General features: G+C 32.4%; 2 protein-coding genes across 2 annotated transcripts; both read right to left on the reverse strand.

Annotated features, from left to right (window-relative positions):
* Positions 1-316: 316 nt before the first annotated feature.
* On the reverse strand, positions 317-2,363 carry LOC112501614 (protein SODIUM POTASSIUM ROOT DEFECTIVE 2-like). Its single transcript, XM_025105296.1, has 3 exons — positions 1,986-2,363; positions 1,393-1,468; positions 317-596 (listed from the first exon to the last, which is right to left on the reverse strand). Exons 1-3 carry the CDS (start codon positions 2,181-2,183, stop codon positions 466-468), a joined length of 405 nt encoding a protein of 134 aa, XP_024961064.1. The 5' UTR covers positions 2,184-2,363; the 3' UTR covers positions 317-465.
* Positions 2,364-12,926: 10,563 nt separating this feature from the next.
* Positions 12,927-18,716, reverse strand: LOC112501621 (protein arginine N-methyltransferase 1.1-like). Its single transcript, XM_025105306.1, has 9 exons — positions 18,431-18,716; positions 17,881-17,891; positions 17,484-17,639; positions 16,654-16,717; positions 16,419-16,561; positions 14,748-14,835; positions 14,521-14,636; positions 14,129-14,279; positions 12,927-13,295 (listed from the first exon to the last, which is right to left on the reverse strand). The coding sequence occupies exons 1-9, from the start codon at positions 18,615-18,617 to the stop codon at positions 13,090-13,092; spliced, it is 1,122 nt and encodes a 373-aa protein (XP_024961074.1). The 5' UTR covers positions 18,618-18,716; the 3' UTR covers positions 12,927-13,089.
* Positions 18,717-21,948: the final 3,232 nt, after the last annotated feature.

Here is a 21,948-nt window from a genome sequence, read left to right on the forward strand (position 1 = left end):
ACACCTGATTTCTAAACGAACGAACACGAACACGAACATAAAGATTTTTGTTTGTTTACCACTCGTGTTCGTTCGTTTATTCGGTTAAGTTAAACGAACGAATATGAACAAGCCTCTGTTCGTGTTCGTTCGATTCGTTTACAACCCTACTTGGAGATCTCATGTTCAAATCCAAAGAGGAATAAAAATCCCTTTATGGCCACAGATGTTCAAATACAATGACTCCGGGCTATCCGCAAACCAGATGGTCGTCCTGAGATTAGTCGACGCACATAGCAAGTTGGATATCCAGGTTAATCAGAAAAAAAAAACTATACAAACACAGACCACTCTAAATACGTAATTACTTAATAAACACATTACAGTATTTTAAATAACATTAAACCTAACCAAAAAACCGTTCAGATAATAATATTTTGAGTTCTACAGATATAAAAAAAACATGATAAATAAATAAAATTGGAATTATGAGATTGGTGGGGTCCAAAGTTGTGCATTTTTAACCTTTGAAACACTCTCCAACACCTCAAATGGAACAATGTCTCCCATTACAATCACCATCTTGGTTTCCAAGTCCACTTGGTAGGATGTCACTCCTGTTTTTATTATCAATAAATATTAAAAAAAAATATTATTTTATTATTATTATTATTGGGAAAATAAATATTTTATTATTATTAATTATTATTATTATTATTTAAAGTTTAAAAATTATCCAATAATATTACATGGTTTTAAAAAAAAAATGATATGATATTGTTTTTGCTAAGAGGTTGTTTGTTTACCTTTTAATAGTTTTATTCAGAGGCAACATCTGAATTGTTAAGAGATGAATCTTGTTTGACAAAAAAAAGTCTGTTTCTTAATGGTTTCAAAACCCTTTGAATGATTTTGTATCGTGGGCCTCCTTTAACCATTCAGTGTCTTAATTCTGTTGTAAATAATTGTCAAACAATTATATTGTATTTTGCACTATATCATGAGAGTCTTTTTAATCATTCAACAACTTACAAACAACCCATTATCTCAATTATAACATTTTATTGTAACGTATTTTATAAAATATACAGTTTTTGGTTAATATAAACTTAAAAAAGTCAATTATGTATTTTATTATGAGAATAAAGACGTTATAACATACCAATTTGGTTGTAGTGTCTGATTATTTATCTACGTAAATGTGTGTCAGGGAAAAAAGAATATAAAATAAAATAATTTTATTTAATTTATATTATTATTAGTTTAAATAAAAAAATATTATTAATTAAGTGTAAAAACTATAAAAATTATTTTCTTTAATTTATATTATTATTAATTTAAATAAAAAATATTATTAATTAAGTGTAAAAGGTATAAAATTGGAAATTAAAAATAATTATTTAAAAGTGTTACCTTCCATCTTGGAGATGTGTCTTTGAACCTTCCTTGCACAACCATTGCAATGCATAGACACCCTTAGCACCACCATCTATATACCATCCAAGAACAAACAAAAAGGAATTGAAGCAAAATCAATATAAAAACATGTACTATGTGTAATATACTGCTTTTGTATCAGTATATCCTACGTACTGTAGGAGTTTCTAACTACAGTATATACAAAAACAACCAGATTTTGATGTCAACAGTTGGTTTGATGGTATATGACTTGAGGTCCACAAATTGAAATTCCCTTACAGAATTGTAAATCTGAATGGTAAATGACGAACGTCTAAATCTTGAGGACGTTGGAAGTGAAAACGAGTGTGCATATGTGAAGGGTGCTGGAGTGTATTCCCAATGCAACCGTTATATTATCTTACTTGAATTATACAATAAACTGATCAAATTTGTTTTTCTACAAGAAACTGCAAACAAGAATGATACTTCGCATATAAGCGATACCTTAAAAAGAGGTTTTCGTACATACAAATTCCCCTACTGATCTCTACACGTTATATGCAAAGAGACATCTTTGTAAACAATTATGCAACTCGATAAATTACCTTTGGTTTTAGAAAGAAGCCAAGCGTCTGAGGCTTATCTGATGCATCCTTGGACTGATCCACAAACGGTTCTCTCTCAAACTCATCATCATCTTGAATTTCAAAACTGTTAATGCAACAAAGACAAGAACTCGCACCCCCATTTGATATACACAAACCGTCTAAAAACCTGCCAAAGTTCATCATCTTCTTTCCCATTTCTTGAATCACAGAAAACCCGTTATATAAAAACAAGATTGTGATGAATACGTATAAAGATTGATCAGGGTACGATCCAAGAAAAGTGTAGGGGGAGAAAAATGAGTCAAGACCCAAGTTTGGAAAGAGGATCAAGAGTGTGTGTTTGGGAAGGCAATGTTTGAAAAAGGGTGGTGTTTTTATAGCTATAAAATATGGTGAATTTACATGTAGATTTTGTCATGTGATGAAGTACAAAAGACAAGTAAGAGGGCATCTAGTGTCATGTGGTTTTGTGCTTTATAATTGAAGCAAGAATTTATATATATATAATGTTGCATATCTCACATGACCTAGTTGTCAAGAAACCCAAAAGAGACAAGTGCCACTTCATAAATACATGTGATCATGATTGAAAAATTCAAACATGTCCTCAATTTTATTCACATGTGATGTTATTGCTTTCAACTTAATATCATATCAGTATTTTCAAAAACATGTAATGACAGTAAGACGCGCGTCTCGTAAAAACCCTACGATATTACTGGCTTACTATCACATTACTGATAGTAAGACGTGTCGTTCATGTCTGGTGAACACTTGTAACCTTTCTTCTGATTTTTCAGATTCTTATGCGTTATTCATCTTCTTGAAAAAATGATGCATATTCTTTCTTTTTAATTGTCTTATCAGAAGTGAAACGTTTTGTTAAAGAGTTGTGAACTAGAATTACTGTTTTTTTCTTTATCATTGTCGTATACTTTCTTTTATCAATACGTATAATTGAATTATGGGCAAATTGCATGAAAAAAGTAACGTACTTTTACTTGATTCCTATTTTGAGTAACGTACTTTCAAAACTTCCATTTTGGTACCCAAGATGAAAAAAAATTTAAACATTTAAGTACCCAGGTAACCGGTGCACCATGCTAATGTGGCGAGTGATGTGGTATCCAACTCAATATCATTTGCTATTCAACCCAATTTCATCTCATCACTCGCCACATCAACATGATAACCGGTTAATGCTTCAACCAGTTACTCAAATACTTAAATGTTTAAAACTTTACATCTTAAGTACCAAAATGAAAGTTTTGAAAATACATTACCCAAAATAGGTTTCGAATCAAAATACGTTACTTTTCCATACAACTTTTCCTTGAATTATTTTACTTTTATCAAGAAAGTATTTAAATACATTTTTTCAAATTATAGATTGATGGGGGTAGATATGTAATGATAATCTTAAATATTATTTGGAAATTATTGTTATAAAATTGATAAATAATCAACATGATTGATTCTAGAATATGAAAATGCAATTAATTTTTTCCCATTTAAAATCAATTATATATAAGTGACCCTATAGGCCATGAGAGGTCTCATCCATGTCATAAACATCATAAACATCAAGTACATTTTGATTTTAATATTTTATTTTATTTTTTATCTTAATCGATGTTATAATATAGTCTTATGTGAATTTGAGAAAACGGTGATGTTTTTATTTTTGAATAAAATATAAATTTGAAGATATCATAAAAATTTGACAAAAATATATTAATATTAGTATCAAATTAACTATTTAAAAAATTATTCATTTTTTGTGTAATTTTTTAATTCAATTTATTATTAATAATTTAATTTAGATACAATAACGAAGTAATTTATATTTGGTTTAATAATATAATTTTCTTATAAATATAATAATTAATTATTTTGTTAAAACTCGATAATTATCCTAATTATATTTATATTTTAAAATGAGATGTTTATCCTTTATTTGATTGTGTTTATCCGTAGTTAGTTATACGAATTCAAACATCGAGCTTTACTAAGTTGTATTTATGCATAATTTACTTGTAATCTTGAATTTTAAGTAATATGCATCAAAATACAGTACTTTATACATAAAAATGGTTTTTAAGAGTTTTTGTCAAATGCTTTATATTATAGTATAGATAAGTAATGATGATTGAAATCAAGATTTCTCTGTACCCTACAACAAATAAAAAACACATAATCACAAAAGATGAGATTAGTACTCGCACGCACACGTGTAGACGGTCGACCTTATTATTCATTAAAATCTAACATCAGTTGAATTTTTTCTACACGATATATATCCCTTTTAGTGGATGCCGATACTCGTACTTAGTGTACTGTAAAATCAACATTTCTCTCTGAACATTCAAGTACTTAAAAACAACACTACGATAAAATTAGGTTTATAGGATGCCCCCAGTTTCTAAGCGTCCCAATAAACCGCTTTATAGAACCAAAATATAAAGTCTCATCTAAAGTCGTTGTAATAAGTTTATACGACGTTTTTGGGCATCTTAACAAGTTTTTAGGACATTTTTGATACAAAGCGTCGTATTAGCAACTTTATAGGACAATTATGAGAAAGTGTCATATAAACTCAATTTTTTATACGACACTTGTTTTACAAGACAATTTTTCAAATGTCCTCTAAAAGTGCTAATGAGACGTTTTATAATAAAAGTGTCCTAAAAAACTTATCAAGACATCAAAAATTGTCATATAAACTTATTAAAACGCCTTTAGATAAGACACTTTATTTTTTGGTCATATAAAACTAAGTCATATGAATAGGTCTATTAGATGCTTAGAAATTGGGAGAGCCCTATAAACCTGATTTTGTTATGGTGCAAGAAACAACTTAACATATTTCATAAATGTTCAAACATAAATTTAATATTTTATTTCTTTAATGAATAATTGCATTAATCTTCATTCAAACATAAACAATCAGCTACTCAAATCCAACTTAGGGGTTGTTTACGTGTGGCTTAATTAGGCTTATTCGTCTATCTGTTTTATTCGCACAACTCATTTGGGTTGTTTACTTACGGCTTATTTGTACATAACATGGCTTAATCGCACAGATAGAAATCGTGTGTTGTTCCCCATTCAGCCACAAAAATGACACTCCTCCCCCTTATTTCAAAGCACCGCCTCCTTCCCATATGAGACACCCCATCTTCGGCCTCTTTATGATTTTATTTGTTTTGATGTTCAAATAATTAACATTGGGGGGTAAATCGATCATTTATGTTATTCAGACTGTTGGTTCAGATAAAAAAAGTAAACAACAACACCCATTTCTCCAGACAGACAAATTTATCCATACATGACTTAATATAAAATTTGGTAAATAGCCTCTGGTAGGGTGATATTTTACACCTTTAGACTTAATGAAATTGGGCCACAAAGCAAGTATACAATACGGCCCAACGTCGTCTTTCCAAGTAATAAAGTGGTACAAGTACCGGATTATCGTCCACGGATATTGTAGCCAAAGTTATATTAGAGTCCAATGAAAGAGATGATTTCAGATGACGATTTTGAAGACTTTTGTTTGATATTAAGGTGAATCCAAACAGAATACATAATATATAAAAGAAGCAAGGGTGTAAGACTTAAGATGAGACCCAAACACAAATTCCAACAGCCAATGCTATAGGAATGCTACATCAAGCAGTCTTTCGAAACTAAGTTCCACCATCTATTTTGAAGGCATTCCTCTCGGACTTCACCATTGCACTATCTTATAGCTTTCCACCCATATCTCTATGTGGTGTCCGGACCGGGGATAATGACACGATGGTGTTTTCAAAATATATGGATAAACAAATCTCTTTGTTAAAAATCACTCTCTCGAGTCGATTCCCATATCATTCGAGTTGGCGTGTTCTTGATAGTTCATCTTTGAATCTATCACATTTTGACACCTTTGAAGAGCGACCAACCCGTCGGGAGTTAAGTTTTGAAAAACACAAATGACAAGTTTCCTTGTCGGCAACTTTCTCAAGTCTACCTCTTATGTCATCCAAGTTGACGTGCTTATTGATGGCTTATCTCTAAGTCCATCGCACTTTAACACTTTCAAGTGATCAACCCGTCAAGAAGTGTGCTTGGTTTTTATAAAAACTCGAATGAAACAATGGAACGTCGTTTACGAAAACACTTAGCTACTTTCGTTCGGTTTGGAAGTCTCACCTTTCCGTCTCACACCCAAGCTATAAAAGCTTAGCTACTCAAAACGGAAAGTAAAAAATAAATGACGGAAAATAAAGACATAAACGTAAATTGCGTAAAGTAAATAACGATAAAATAAATGACGGAAATGTAAATGACGAGAAAATAAAGAAATCAATGAAAATGACTCAAAGTGGGAATGAAAAAAAATTATTATAACTAAAAAGACGTACAATGAGTGCTTTATGTGTTAAATTCTCAACACATATCAGCCTCTTAGAAGAAAACGACGTTGTACCAAATTCTTTAACACCGAAAGTTTTAAAGATAATATAAAAACCCTTTCTTCTTTTAAATCAGAACTACCAATTCCAGAATTATATATATATATATATATATATATATATATTGAAAGGTATGTATAGACATCACAATGAGGTGTATGAGTGGTTGAGAGACCCTTGTCATTGTCCTCAAAGAAAGGATATTGCAAGTAAGGTTGAAGTAGAGTATAGAATAGGAGGAGACAAAGAAATGTGATATTATTAAAGAACATGAGGTATTGAGGGTTCATTTAACCAATAATTGATGAATAGAAAAATGGGTTCATGACCCTTTTCTCTTTTGTTTGGTGGGGTCTCATTGACACCATCAATTGGTAGTTGGTCCATGTGCACATGGATTCTATGTAGTTGAAAGAGGAAAACAACAAATCTATAAAGATGGCAAGTTTAGTGCCTTCTACATTATCATGTATTAAATTCTATGTGTTTTATATGAAGGCAAGATGTAGAACTATAGAGATAGAATGTATATAGATTTTCTGTTTATTTAACTGATAAAAAACCCTGTTGTGTTTCTTAAAAAACTGTATGTTATCAGGAGAAAACAAGAACGAAAAACGATAGAAAAGATATGATTAAGGTACTGATGTATATGATTAACACGGAGTGTAGGAAAATGTTGCACAAACCATACATATGGAGAGTTTGGTCATCTACTATATGTTGGTGATTTGTATCTCTAATATCATTTAAGTGTAATGTGATTAATTTGTTGACTAATGTAATCATGATAAATATTGAACAAGTAAGGAAGGTGCGGAGTGCACACTTGTTTGAGTTTATTTTGATCACGACGGGGGTGGCGGGGTCCAACGGGTAGAGTCCTTGGCTGGGGTCGAATTTGAAATTGCTTTGTGAAAAATGCTATAAAAATCCTAATTTGAAATTTTAAACTCGGTTTTGACTCTGTTTTGAAAACCCGGTTTTTTAATTGTCGTATGGCAGTTTTCGACTATTTGAGGGAAAAGCTACGATTTTGTCTTCTTTTTTTCGATACACAGATTTCATAACATGAAAAAAAAAAAACTATATTTTCGGAAAAACCACTGAATTTTATCCGATTGAAATTTCGATTGTACCATCGAAATACTTCAATTTGAAAATGATACACGACTTTCAGTGGAATCCAAACAATCGAAAACCAGAATTTCTAACACTATATGTATCAACTAGTGAGAGACAACATGTTCTCTTTTACTTTAGTGGTGTGGTGATTTCAGGTGAGATGAAATTGGATTAAAACGACTAGATTTAGATGATACAGAAAGGTGCATGTTTCAAGATTATAATCGACTTGATGATAAGACAACCATTTTTGTTTTTTTTTTTTTAATTTAAAGCGGAATAAATATTCATAAATAATAAAATCGAAAATTAAATTAATTACCTTAATATTTTATAGAAAAATAGAATCACGTATTTATACATATGATAAGATAACTGAATTAGTATTCGCGTATCTTATACATTTTATATATGCATATATATAAACATAAAACATGTAAAAACCGATATGTATTTGTCTTCACGGTAAACTTTCAGTGCGTAAAAATTGGTATCAGTTATAATAAAAATGACATAATCATAGGGTTGGGTTCACGTGAAACCAAGAGTTTTTCGTGAGACCCGTAAGACCAATTTATGTTCATTGATCAACTTTATAAACTAATGATCTAATGGTCTAAAGTTGCACGGTGACAATTTTGTGATTATTGAGAAGTCTCGTGGCAATTTTGTGATTATGAAATATGAATGTTCATATTGTAGATCTAATCCAATGGTTGAGAATTGGTCTTACGGGTCTCACGAAAAACCTTTGGTCTCACATGATCCCAAGTCTATAATCATATTTGTCTAACATCTTTTATAAAATTAGTTTATAAAGCTCATACAAACTGCTTCGTTTTCATGGTTAGAAACATGAATCTTACAAACGAACCTAACGTTAGAAATATCTAATTCACATAAGTCGGGTAGGTTCCTCTTTTGGACGATGGGTCATCATCAAACTGAACAAATCAAAACAAGAATTAAACGTAAATCTTTTAATAATATCCAAAACATTCCGTCTACATGAATCAAACAAATTTATCCCTCTTCGGAAAACAATTTACAGAGAAATGACGTTGTATGTTTGGTACAGGGACAGAACATGACAGGCGGAGAACTGTAGAAGGTTTTAAAGTTTTAATCTGATATAAATAGTTTGGTATTTCTCAATCTTGTTTATCTCTCTAATATTTGTTCCCTATAGGGGTGGGTTCAAATAAAAATCACTCAATTTGTAAAAACCGTGAAAACCTCATTCAACCAATCATAATTTTTCATTTTGTTCATTTTTTTATAATTATAAGAGGTTGATTAACCATTTTTATTGTGGATGGTGTTAATCATAGATATTATCATCTTCATTATTTTAATTTTAAAGAAATACATGAAACAGTTTCATTAAAATTTCATTAAGTAGTATATGAAACAATTTCATAACCACATATGAAACAACTTCATCAAAAAAAATATTATATGAAACAATTTCACAAGATTAACAATTTCATGAAAAAATTTAATAAGATTAACGATGGATGAGAGTAGTTTTTACGGTTTTTACAAGTTGGAGCGGTTTTCATTTGATCGCTCCTCTCTCTCTCTCTCTCTCTCTCTCTCTCTCTCTATATATATATATATATATATATATATAAGTTTTGAAATCACCCAGAACATATGCTCCCTTTTTTTCCTAAGTTTTGAAACCATGACTAGCATCACGAGAAGACAAATAGTTCAGATTGTTCACGTGTATACCGTGAAGGCATCAAGTCTTTTTTTTTTTTTTGTCGTGATTCAAGATCTCTCTAACTGTGAGGTACAATTTTGAAACACGCAAATTATTCCGGTTCATATGGGTCCTTTGAGGGTTACGGTTTCTTTTTTCGTTGTGCTTTAGATCCCATAACCCAACAATAAGACCACTAAATTTCTTTCTAGCGGCTTTTTTATTAAAACAACAAGGAGACGTTTGAGTTGATGGAATAATTTTGAGAGATTTAGATTTTATGGAAAGATTTGGAATTAAAGAGGTTTAGATTGGAACGATTTGGAATGTATTTGTAGGAATTTGGATTTCAAATTCATCCAATCCCATGTTTAGTTGATTGGATTGTTCGAATTTGAAATCCTATGATTTAATTGAAAAATCCTACAAACATAGGATTTTGAAATCCTTAGAGGATGCTCGAGAATTCACAGGATTCCGTAAGAATGTATGAAATAAAAGGTTCTAAAAACTGTTAAAAAAAACATTTGTTTTGTAATAATCGATTACTAAAAATGTAATTCAATTATTTCCAAATCCTAAACACCAATGGTTTCAAATTCATTTCAATCCAAATTCCTCAAAAACAGTACCGACAAACCAAACGGACTCTAAACAAAAATCAAGATTTATCTCGATGCATTGCACGAGTACCCTTCTAGTAGTTTAATAACAGATGGTAGCTAAGACATAAGTGGAATCTAATGAGAGAATAGAATGCCAAAATGGTGATATTTTTCACAAAAGAAGTTGAAAAGGTCAATTCCTTAGAGACTGAAAAATGCTTCCAATTAATGATGCATACCTAAGAAATTTTGTACTCCATGTCATTTCAAACCCTCCATATATTTATTTTTCCAATTAAATTTTAATATTTCTTATTTTTAAAAATAGGTTTGTGCAACGGTTGACATTTATTGGATGTGAGGGGAACCGAATTGATACAATCATTCATTGGATGTTGGATTTTGCCAATTGAACCGATCCGATTTATATTGGATAACCGATTCAATCCAATCCAATGGATGATTGGATCGGTTCGGTTCCATCTATTGGAAACTTTTATTAGATATCCAATGGATGATTGGATCGGTTCGGTTCCATCTATTGGATACATTTATTAGATATCCAATGGATGATCTGATGAGATTAGATTCATTCAGTGTGTTAATTCAATCCAATTCTTCAACAATGATACAAATTAATTAATCATTTTTAAAATGTGTTAAAACCAATACAAGAGAAGTTAAAAATTCAAAGCCTCACGTAAAACAAATTCCGATTAAAGCAATTTGAAAATAAATTAATTGGATGATAGTTGGATAATGGTTTGATGGACAACTGGATGGTTATCAGATAATTAATTGGATGTTGATAGGTTCGGTTCTAGTCTGTCATCCGAGAACCGACTTATCCAAATTGGATGTTGAAATCTTCAATCTAATCCGATCCAATAACAATTGAATACCGATTATGGTCGGTTGGTTCCAATTGAATCGGTTGATTTTCTACACACCCCTAGTTAAAAAACATACAACCACAAGGGTGGTGCCTGATTGATTTGAGTTTGGCTCCAAAGGTCAAAAGTACAAGGAGGTCTCATGTTTAAATCCAATGAGGAATAAAAATCCCCTTGTGGCCACGGATATTCAAATGCTGTAATTCTGGGCTATCTGCAAAGCAGGTGGTCGCCCTGGGATTCGTCGGCTCGCATAGCGGGTTGGATATCCAGGTTAATAAAAAAAACATACATCTAAACCCCTTTTAACTGACATCAATTATGGTTGACAAGGTTCATTTGAACGTTAAGAAAAACAATATTACTTTCTAATATTCGGTTAAAATTTGTTTTGAATAAACAGAGAAATGGTTTACATACGAATACTGATATGATGTTTATAGTTTAGGTTTGTGAGCAGGCGTTTAGGTGAGTTGTTACGTTTTAGCTAGCGGTATTTTTTCGTAAGCTACAAAAGTCCAACAAGACGTACGTGCATGGCCTACTTCAAGCAATTAATAGAACGAGGAGTGATTGTGATCTTAGAGATTGTTTTTTTGTGTTGAAGTTACGGGACCAAGGTACCATGCCTCCTTGATTGGATTCCGATTTCCCGACATTGATAACTTGGATCATTATCGCTTGTAGGCCACAAAGTCTTGTTCGTCTTGACTTGCTAAGTATAGTTGTCGGTATCAACACAAGTTGTTACTAAATGAGCCCTAAAGTCTAATAAGGTATTGGAAATGCGAAAAGAAAGGGTTTGATTCGACGTGTTGCTTCCCAGAAACCATATTTTATGTTTAATTTTGAATTTAAGGGGCATTTGGGTCACATAATGTTTTTTGAACGAATGAAATGTGTCGAAATTGAATCAGGTTTGACCATGCATTTGGTATGAAGTTGAATCAAGTTTGACCACGTGTTTGGTTGACATGCACTAAATAAAATGGAATCTATCAAGAAAATTTTGGAATATGATTGTTTGGTTCACAAACTATAACTTTGGAATTGTAATGAATTAATGATAAAAGACAAAAATACCCTTTTATAAAGTGTTTGTATTTTCTTGCTTAAATTATAAATAATAAAGGGCATAAATGGCATCCATGAATCAAGGGTGGTGAGTTTGAATCTTTGTTCCCCATTTGACCATTCAAAAGGTAAAATGGTAAATTGCATGAAAATGTAACGAATGTTAACTTGATTCTTATTTTGAGTAACGTACTTTCAGAACTTTCATTTTGATATTTAAGATGTAAAGTTTTAAACATTTAAGTACTCGAGTAACTGATTGAAATATTAACTGGTTGCCATACTGATGTGGTGAGTGATAGGATGAAATTGGGTTGAATAGCAAATAATACTGAGTTGGATGCCATTGCCATATCAACCGGTTACTTAAATGTTTAAAACTTTACATCTTAGATATCAAAATAAAAGTTTTTAAAGTACATTACACAAAATAGGAATCAAGTTAAAGTACGTTACTTTTTCATGCAATTTACCCAAAGTAAAACAACTCCTCCTCGAATAAAATCTGCATCATGAATTCACAATTAATAATAGAGAGATACAATTTTTTATTAACCTGGATATCCAACCCGCTATATGAGCAGACTAATCCCAGGTCGACCACCTGTTTTGCAGATAGTCTGAAGTTACCGCATTTGAACCTCCGTGGCCATAAACGGATTTTTATTTCTCCTTCGATTTAAACCTGGTACTTTTGATCTTTGAAGTCAAGCTCAAACCAATCAAACATCACCCTTGTGATTAATAGAGAGATAGAGTTATGTGTATGTATGCCATGCCACACACTTGTTATAAGAAACATGGATCAATCAGGGGAAAAAAAGGAAGTTCACATATTCCTAGAACTAGACATCAACAAGATCATCACATCCACATATCAAACCAAACAAACCCAGTATAATTCATCTAAAACAGGGGTTTAAAAGGATGAGATGTACGTAAAGCTATCATGATATAACTCACAAATAAAGAACACAAACCAATACGTTTGGTATGCAAAACAGAACAAAAACTTGTTTGAAAATGTTTTTGCATAGATAGGACCATGTTTTTAATTGAGAGGGACAGGTTTGGAAAAAACTTGGCATTCTGCATAAAGCTCTCCCCTTAGAGGAATGTTTGAGATAAATAGAATGAATCAATCCAGGTTACAAAATGTTATACATTCAACAGTGAGGAAAAAAGAGCTTTAACAGTTAAGGAATCCCCACAGCCTTTGAGATATCGGATGCGTATTCAACGCATTTTGTATTGTTGGGTTTTCGAGATGACACTACGTCGACCGTTTAACGAGTACTTGAGGGTAATGTCGACATCTCGAGGATTCTTCTTGTTTTGTGCCACGGTCATGCTTCCAACAATGGATTCCCCTTCACATATAGTCAGCACGTCTTCCAGGTATAGCACCGTTTGCTTCCAGTGCGTGTTCCTTGACCTTGGCCCTGAATTGCAACAATATCAGCAGTTACTATGCATAAACCCATATTTGAGTAACCAAACAAAACCGTTATGTCCCACGGAGGTGGGGTTTGGAGGTAGGATGTACGCAAATCTGACCTCTACCACAAAGAGTAGAACAATTGTTTCCGTGAGGATGCCCAGCTTGTGCAAAGTGTGTGAAAAGAAAGGATAAAGTTTGCTCAAAAAAATTGCGGAAAAAATAACATAACTTAAAAATAAAATCAAAAGGGTCATCGACTCGATGGTACGTGGGTTACCGGTAGAGCCTAGCCTCCTTGAAAGTGTGCGTGAATATTTGCCGTATATAAATATTAGATTAAATTACGTTTTTCTTTCTTGTGGTTTGTTAAAAATTGCGATTTTCGTCCCTATGGTGCGTAATTCATTGCTATTTCCGTCTTTATGAGATACAATATTGTTGTTTCAGTCCCTCTGGTTTACCATTCTTTACTGTTTTGGTCCCTTGTACTTCTTGGTAGGAACTAGTCTAGGGACATAATTTGCAATAAATTGCAAACCATAGGGACTAAAATTGCAATGTATAAACCACAGGGACGAAAATCATAATTTACTCTAAATATTATAATCTTGAAAAGAACTAGTAAAAAAGAAAGACGGTGCTAAATTTTGAAAATGAGTTTAGAAGTAAGCAACAATGTTCAAAAACAAACATACGAACATAAGCAGGTACAAGAAAACACAACCAAGGTAGAAATAACTACACATCTCTAGTCTAACCTAGGACTCCGAAAATCTAACTGCCAGCAAAAGGTTTACACACTTGTAAGAAATAAACGAATGCAACAAGACTCACCTGTCGAGAACCCTGTCGTTTTGTGACATACGCTAAACAATACATCAAAGTATGCAACTAGAGCGTGAATGTAATCATCACGCTCAGCCACAAGCTTGAAGGGTGCTGTGAAGGAAGCATCCCCGGATGTCATTTTAGAGATATCCATGGTCTGTAGAAACGAGTTAAACATTGTCAGAAGGGTATATGAGCATCTAGGGTTCATCAACCCTACGCCCGCCAGCAATAGAGCCTAGCCTCCAGGGGGGGCAAGGGGGCAAAACTCGTGAGCATTTGTTGTATATAAATGTTATATGCTTAAAAAAAAGGAAAGAAACAAGTTCCGACTTGTTGCACTCACAAAAGTTAGGACAAAAAATCAAGGGATCGAAAGGAGTCCGTAGAACTTCTACCTTGAGTAATTGGCAATTGGTGACAATTTGATTCTGGTCAACTGTGTCAACAAGAGGCTCCATAATGGACTGCTTTCTGATGCAGCTCATGTCAAAGCCATACACGTTGTTCCAAACTGCAGATTCATAAGAACCCCGATGGGGAAATTTATATATATAATTCAACCAAGATGAGAACCATTTGAACAATCATTCGTACAGCAGAAAGTACGCCAGAGGTATCTTACATTCAATTTTGTCCTCTTTGTACTCGGCATCCTCAATTGCTGTCAAATAGAGAGAAGCATTATCAGGCAGCACAATTCCACTGCCAACCTGTGGAGAGCAAAAGAAGATTATGAAAGGAAACAAAAAACATCCAAAGAAGGTGAAGTTGAGCAACACCACATAAAAGCAACAATAAGTAATCTGTTGCTAGGGCTATATACACACCAATTCTGATTCAGGCAGAAGGTTGAAAAAGGTGGAATGGTTTAAAGATGAGAAACTTTGCATAAAGTTGGCCCAAACATCTTAATCACAAACATACAGGAACTACCAAGTTCATAATTAAGAGTATTATACCTAATTCTTCAAGGGTGCGTTTGGTACCCGGTCAGGCCCAAACGGAACATTTGTTCAGCATTTGGTAAAACAGGACTAGTAAAATGACCAATTTACTCCTAATGAGCTGTTTATATCTTTTCTATATTTTGATTAATTTATTGAATTATTATATTACAATAAAATAAACATTTTTTTGTAACAAAATATATCATTAGAAATTTTTTGTCAAGAGAATTAAAATAACACCAAAATATGAAGTTTATTAATTTCTAGTTTTTATTTTGTATCTTTTCTATGTTATTTTTTTATTACTAGTATTTAATAAATTACATATGAACCAAAATATACAAAACGTATAAAATTATATTTTTAGGACACTAAAGTGAGTTTAAAGAGGATAAAATACAACAAATAAACTTTTGAATATGAATAAAATGTAAAAGAGGGGGTGTATTTGATATTTTTGAAGAGAATTAGGTCTTATTTTTTGAGGGAATATTGATAAAATACAGGCTCGTTCCACCTTGTTCAATTGGGTTTTGGGTGGACCACGCATGTACCATATGGAAGTCATGTCAAGCACGGAACAGTGATCCCTGTTTTGTTTTGTCCTTATCACTGTGCCAAATGCACCCCAAAAGAACAAAAAAAAAGTTGTTCAATTATAAAGAGCATCTCCAAGAGATTCTCCAAAATGAAGAATCAAAACCCAAAATCTCCAAAAAAGAAATCACATTCAACTCCAACATATTCTCTACTTTGGAGATTACAATAGTAATTATATGATTAAAATATTTTATACATAAAATAAAGCATTATTTCTCTCTCATAAAAATTTAACATCAAGGTTTCTTATTGGGGGGAGGGGGAATATAATAAAAAAATGTCTTTCTCTCATGGTATCATTTTTAAGAAGTTACCCAAATTTGGAGAATTTCACCCTCTCTCATGCTTTCTCCATTTTGGAAGTTTTGGAGAATCCCTTGGAGCAAAAATCTCCATTTTCCCCATATTGGAGAATCTGTTGGAGGTACTCTAACCACCCCCCCCAACCCAAAAAAAAAAAAAAACCACCACCAAAAATAAAGAGGAGTTTCAATTCCATAATTGAAGTTCAAGTTATGAAGATTAAAGATGCATGTAACCAAGACTAATAAGCTTGAGAACATAGTGTCTATATCTCGGGAAACAAGAAAACAAAGACTTCAACTGTGAGGAGCAATTAACAAAAAAAATAACATCTATTAGACCTAATGCTACAAAATGACTAATAGGGAGTGTTCAAGCGAAGATAGATGCTAACAGGTATTAGAAATAAGCAAAAAGTGTTCAAAATGTAAGTTGATACTCACCAGCCACTTATCCCGAGCATATAAAACTGTATTTAACATGTTCTCATATAACAAAAAGTATCCCATCCATTCTGAAATAATAATATCCACTTGAGGAACCGGGAGGTCAATTTCTTCAATCTTTCCCTTCAAAACAGTTATAACTGCAATGTTGAGCAGAAAGAGGATGCATCAGTTCACCAACAAATCCTATGTGATAAATGATGTAGGAACTTAAATGTACAAATCCCATTACCGTCTGAAAAGCCATTTGCTTTAACAATCTCTTTTGCCATGTCAGCCATCTGTGAGCACTCGACCTGCAAACAAGAAAGTGGTGAGGCAGAAAAAATTGACAAGACAAAAACAGCCTAAAATCTTTAAAACGACATAAATCATACTGCAACACATCAAGCAACGAAAAATAAGCAATCTTTGATGAACTTTCTGATTCGGTACTGTCAAAACAAATAATATAAACTCGAACAAGGAGATGCCTTCGAGAAAAATACAATCAATTATTCAGTAAATAAGAAGAGACCACACTAGATTTTTCATCCATAGACCAGAGGGCATTGTATATCGCCTTGCTTTTCCATATAAGAAAAACGAAGAGAACAAATAGACCGAACCATCAATACATCCTTGATGAAGAAACAAATGTCACGTCTTATCTTGATATAATTAAAAAAAATCCCAATCACATGCAGCCATAGATCCATATATGGCGTTTCCCTAGGAAATGAAATGACATTAACAAACCATAAACCTTAGAAGTACTTCATTCACCTGCTCTGAACATTTACATTTGCTATATATAACACTGTCCTTTTAAATACTGTTTCAATAGTGACGAGACTCTAGGAAACAAAACCAATTAAAAATATCTAAGACTTATGCATTGACCAAAACTTGCAATTTACCATCTGACAACCAAGCTCAGTATGACAACCCATTTATATTGACAGAAAATACAACATTCTACATAACATATTAGGTTGCTTCTTGTACCAATGGGTTGTCCATGAAATGTTCACTCAATAAATGCTAGTTTGTTAAACATGAGAGAAAGAATGGCATACATACAGCATAAACATGCTTTGCCCCAGCTTTTGCACAAAAGAGAGATAGAATTCCCGTCCCAGCACCAACATCAAGAACAACTTTTCCCTTGAACAAAAATGTGTTCTTATAAATAACATTTTGGTAAGTCTTAGTTCTCACCACATCCTTCAGCATTTCCTGCAGATGAGAAGAGTATTAGGTCTCAATGGATTTCAAGAGAGCATGGATACCATCATAAACATCAACAATATTGCATTGATATAATTAACATCAATAACACACTTTCTCTTATTTGCATATACAAAACAGGTTCTCAATTTCTCATTTGAGGGTGCAGTTTATATGGGTAAAAAAACATCATTCATGTGTGGAGCAACTAATTGTTATGTTGCCTTTCAGGGAGATCCTATCAACTTACTTCATGAATACCTGCAAAAACAAAATCAAAGAAAGCAAAGCAAAGCGTCAAAAGAAACATTAAAAAAACACAAAAACAAGAAACACAGAAAGAACTTGGTTATTTGCTTTAACAAGTACCATATATACATACAAGGTACAAAATTTAAAACTCATTGAAATGTATCTACTAGCATGATAAAGATTCATATGGGATTGGCTTGTCACAAAGTTGAAATAAACATATAAAGAAACATTAACAAGAATCTCAAGCATATGAGTTACATATCATTCACAAGAGCCAATGACAACCAAAACAATAAAAACTTAATAGCATTTTCCTCTAGTTTTCTGGTTCCATACTTTCCTTTTAAGATCTTCAATTTCTATTCGGTCAAAATGCTCTAAAACAAGATTTCAACCACATCAACCAAACCCACAATACGTTTACAAGTTTAGATGAAACCCAAAGCTGAAAAACAATCCACTCACCATTCAAATTGTATGCATAATCAATTAATCATAAACATACACATAAAGAAAAATAGAGTGATTTGTAGTTTGATTATTACCGAAATGAGAGTAGGAATCGAAATAATAATCGGCGCTAGTCTTATCCGCGTCTCCAGGTTCGCACATGGAGGAATCCTCATCAAGATTGGAGCTTCCGGTGGCTGCTTCTTCAATTGTTTCATCGTCGTCTCCATATTCGAATCTACTCTTGGTTGGCCCAGCCTCATTCATGGTTGAATTTTGCATTGCTTGTAGAGTAGAGCTTTTTCAGGGTTTAGAGTAATCAGAATAAAAAAATGGAGGGAGGAGAGTTGCGATTTTTAGGGTTTACGAGTGATCCGTCATATCTTTGGAAATTATTCAATTAAATAATGTCAAATAGAGGGGAAAAAATTTGGTAGGCAAAAAAAATTGAATGTCTACTAGAAAAAAATGACATATATATAGGGTTGGGTTTACGTGAGACCAATGGTTTTTTGTGAGATCCGTAAAATTAATTTATATTCATTGATCAACTTTTTAAGTTAATGGTCTAAATTGTAAGGTGGTAATTTTGTGATTATTTGAGAAGTCTCATGGCATTTATGAATGTTCAGATTTTCAGATTGTAAATATAACCCAAGGGTTTAGAATTGGTTTTACAGTTCTCACGAAAAACCCTTGGTCCCACTGTCTTTGCCTAAATAAGTAAGTACGATATTTTTTTTATGGTATTTAATTCTTTTAAGAGATATTAAGTAGTGATGTTAGTATAACTTGGTTTGGTTATCTAATTTCATGTGTTTTTTGATCATTAACTATGAAAACAAAAAATAAATATAAAAGAAATTGAAGCTTTAAAATTCTAAAGCCCAAAAATTTTATGGGCTTCAGGCCCAATTCAAAAGGGCTACCAATTGAATTTATTTGGTTTGATGGAATTAGTGAGGGTCAAACCGGCCCGGTCTAGCTTGGGACCGATAAGAACCGGTTATAGGACCAAAATCTTGGACTGATTATGGATTTGGGGTGTTTCATGGAACGGGGACCGGTTATGGACCGGCCTGTTCTGACCCGATTTTTAAAAAATGTAGCTATTTTTTTTTAAATGTAACCGTTATTTTTCAAAAAACTAGTCTTTTTTGGCCGTTTTTTATATTTTTTGTTTTTCTAAACATTATATATAAGTGTCTTGGTTGATGGATTTACATACCAAGTTCTCGATTCGCAAAAAAACGTTCATAATTATCGGTTTCTCGCTGTATTGTGTAAGACAATGTAATTTTAATTATAATAAAACGCATTTTTAAAGTGTATTTGAATGACCCAATTATAAAATTTATAATGTATTAAAAATATATATCATTAAAAAAATTATTTTTTAATGACCAGGACCGGCGGCCCATAAACTGTTACAATAAAGCTTGACCGGGCTCAACTTTCACGTATTGGACCGGAACCGGGACCAGGACCGTTTACGCTGGGACCCAGGACCGGGACCGGTTATGGCCGGTTATGAGAAATCTTGAGACCGGTTGGGACCGCCCGGCCTAGCCCGATACCGGTTTTTGGCCATCACTAGATGGAATGTTTTTAAGAGATTAGGATTTTAATTCTATAGAAAGATTTGGAATCTTTCGTATGTTTGGTTTATAAGATTTAGAATAGAATTTAATTCAATTTTTATGAATAATTTATATCAACAAATCATAAAACCACTATGTTTATCAGAGTTGATTTTTTGCTGTTACAATTTGTCGGGATTAGTTTGGGCATAGACTAAGACACCCTCAAAAAAAACAAATCATAAAAATTATAAAAATAATTAAATTACATTTTTATTAATTGATTATTACAGAATGAGTGTTTTTAACATAATTTTAAACATTTTTGCAAACAAACCCTGGCGAAATACCGACTATCCACATGAAATTTCTAAATCTTGTTTTTGTGGTATTACATTGGAATCTCGGGATTTAAAATTCAACAATTTCTCCGAACCAAAATGAAATTCAGTTCTAAATCCCTTCAAATCCTATCAAATCATGCAAACCAAACGGACTCTTAGATCTTTTCAAAAACCGACTATCAGTTTAGTATAGTCAACTTCAAACCCGAGATTGGATCTGTCTTTTTTCATTTGTTTGAACTTGAAACAACGTCATTTTAGTTGTATATTCCTTTTTAAATTATGTAAACTTAGTTGGATCCCCGATAGACTCAAACCGGGGGACGGGGGATGTTACTCAAACTGGGGTCGAGGTCGAGGATCCCCGGTAGAATCAAACTAAATAATACTATTTATGGGGTTTGACCGGGGTTTTACAGAGTTTTGATCGAGGATTGCTAGAGATTTGACCGATAACGAGATGATAATCCCCGTACCCGCCAGGGCCGGGGGATGTTACTACAAACCGGGGTTGTGGCCAAGGATTACAAAACCCGGCCCGTTGCCATGTCTACTTTCACATAACTTTATCTAGAGGTGGTAATTTTGTATTAAATCAAACCAGTTATAATTGGTTGATAGTACCGTGTCAAGTATGTAAACTTAGTTGGTACATGATATTGAAAATTGTATATCACGGTAGTATCATGGTACCGACTTATTCAATTATTTAATATTTTTTATGTATGGATATTAAACATTGTAAATATAAATGTTTTGTTTGAACATTTCAACATAATATATGTTATTTGGAAACTCAAATGTCACTCAAAATTTCAAGAATATGCCAAAGTATGTAACCTGAAGTTGGTACCAAACCAATACCAACATGTAACAACCGAAAAAAAATTGGTACTAATTAAATTGGTACTGAATACAGTTGATTTGTACACAATATAAAGATATTACATATTAATTATAATTTATTGATACACGAAATTAAAAAAAAAATTGATACCATACCAAATCCACCCTTAATTTTTATCCCTTATTTCTTTTATTATTTAAATCATAATTTGAGAAACTTGTTTTCAAAAGCTCAGTTCAATATTTATACCAAAACATTTTTAACAAGAAATTTTAAAATGTATTTTTCTTAAGAAGTTATAATATATTTTTTATTAACATGTTTAAATAAAAAGATTAAAAATATAAGGAAAATATTTATTTGAAGATGCATATATGATCCGACGTTAAGATTATTCATATATGTTCACGTGTGTGTGGTGTGTATGTATGCATAGACTTGAGATTTCGTGAGACCAGTCTGTTTTCGTAAGACCCTTGAGACCATTTTTTTATATTTGAAACTTCACAGTAAAATACTGTGAAGGTAACCTTTATAGTGTTTTTGCTGTAAAGGTTCGATTTTTTTTTTTACATTCACAGTTTTTTTATGTGAAGTTTCAAGTGTAAAAAAGTGGTATCATGGGTCTTACGAAAACATTTTGGTCTCACGTGAACTCAACCCTATATATATATATATATATATATATATAGGAGTGATCATATGAAAACCATCCTCATTTGTGTAAACCATGCAAACCACCTTCATCTGTCGATTTCATTGTTTAATCTTATGAAATTTTTTCATGAAATTGTTTAATCTTGTGAAATTGTTTCATATAATACTTTTTTGATGAAGTTGTT

The sequence above is a fragment of the Cynara cardunculus genome, unplaced genomic scaffold (genome assembly GCF_001531365.2).
Source record: "Cynara cardunculus var. scolymus isolate 2C unplaced genomic scaffold, CcrdV1 Un_Scaffold_326, whole genome shotgun sequence".
Taxonomy (NCBI): domain Eukaryota; kingdom Viridiplantae; phylum Streptophyta; class Magnoliopsida; order Asterales; family Asteraceae; genus Cynara; species Cynara cardunculus.

What these genes read in the sequence shown, in the direction of transcription:
- LOC112501614 (XM_025105296.1), bottom strand. Translation starts at nt 2,183, where the DNA reads ATGGGAAAGAAGATGATGAACTTTGGCAGGTTTTTAGACGGTTTGTGT. An exon ending in GCTTCTTTCTAAAACCAAAG is followed by an intron (nt 1,469 to 1,985) that starts GTAATTTATCGA and finishes GATGGTATATAG; the next exon opens with ATGGTGGTGCTAAGGGTGTC. An exon ending in ACACATCTCCAAGATGGAAG is followed by an intron (nt 597 to 1,392) that starts GTAACACTTTTA and finishes TAATAAAAACAG; the next exon opens with GAGTGACATCCTACCAAGTG.
- LOC112501621 (XM_025105306.1), bottom strand. Translation starts at nt 18,617, where the DNA reads ATGCAAAATTCAACCATGAATGAGGCTGGGCCAACCAAGAGTAGATTC. An exon ending in GGGCAAAGCATGTTTATGCT is followed by an intron (nt 16,718 to 17,483) that starts GTATGTATGCCA and finishes TCTTGTTTGCAG; the next exon opens with GTCGAGTGCTCACAGATGGC. An exon ending in AGCAAATGGCTTTTCAGACG is followed by an intron (nt 16,562 to 16,653) that starts GTAATGGGATTT and finishes TCAACATTGCAG; the next exon opens with TTATAACTGTTTTGAAGGGA.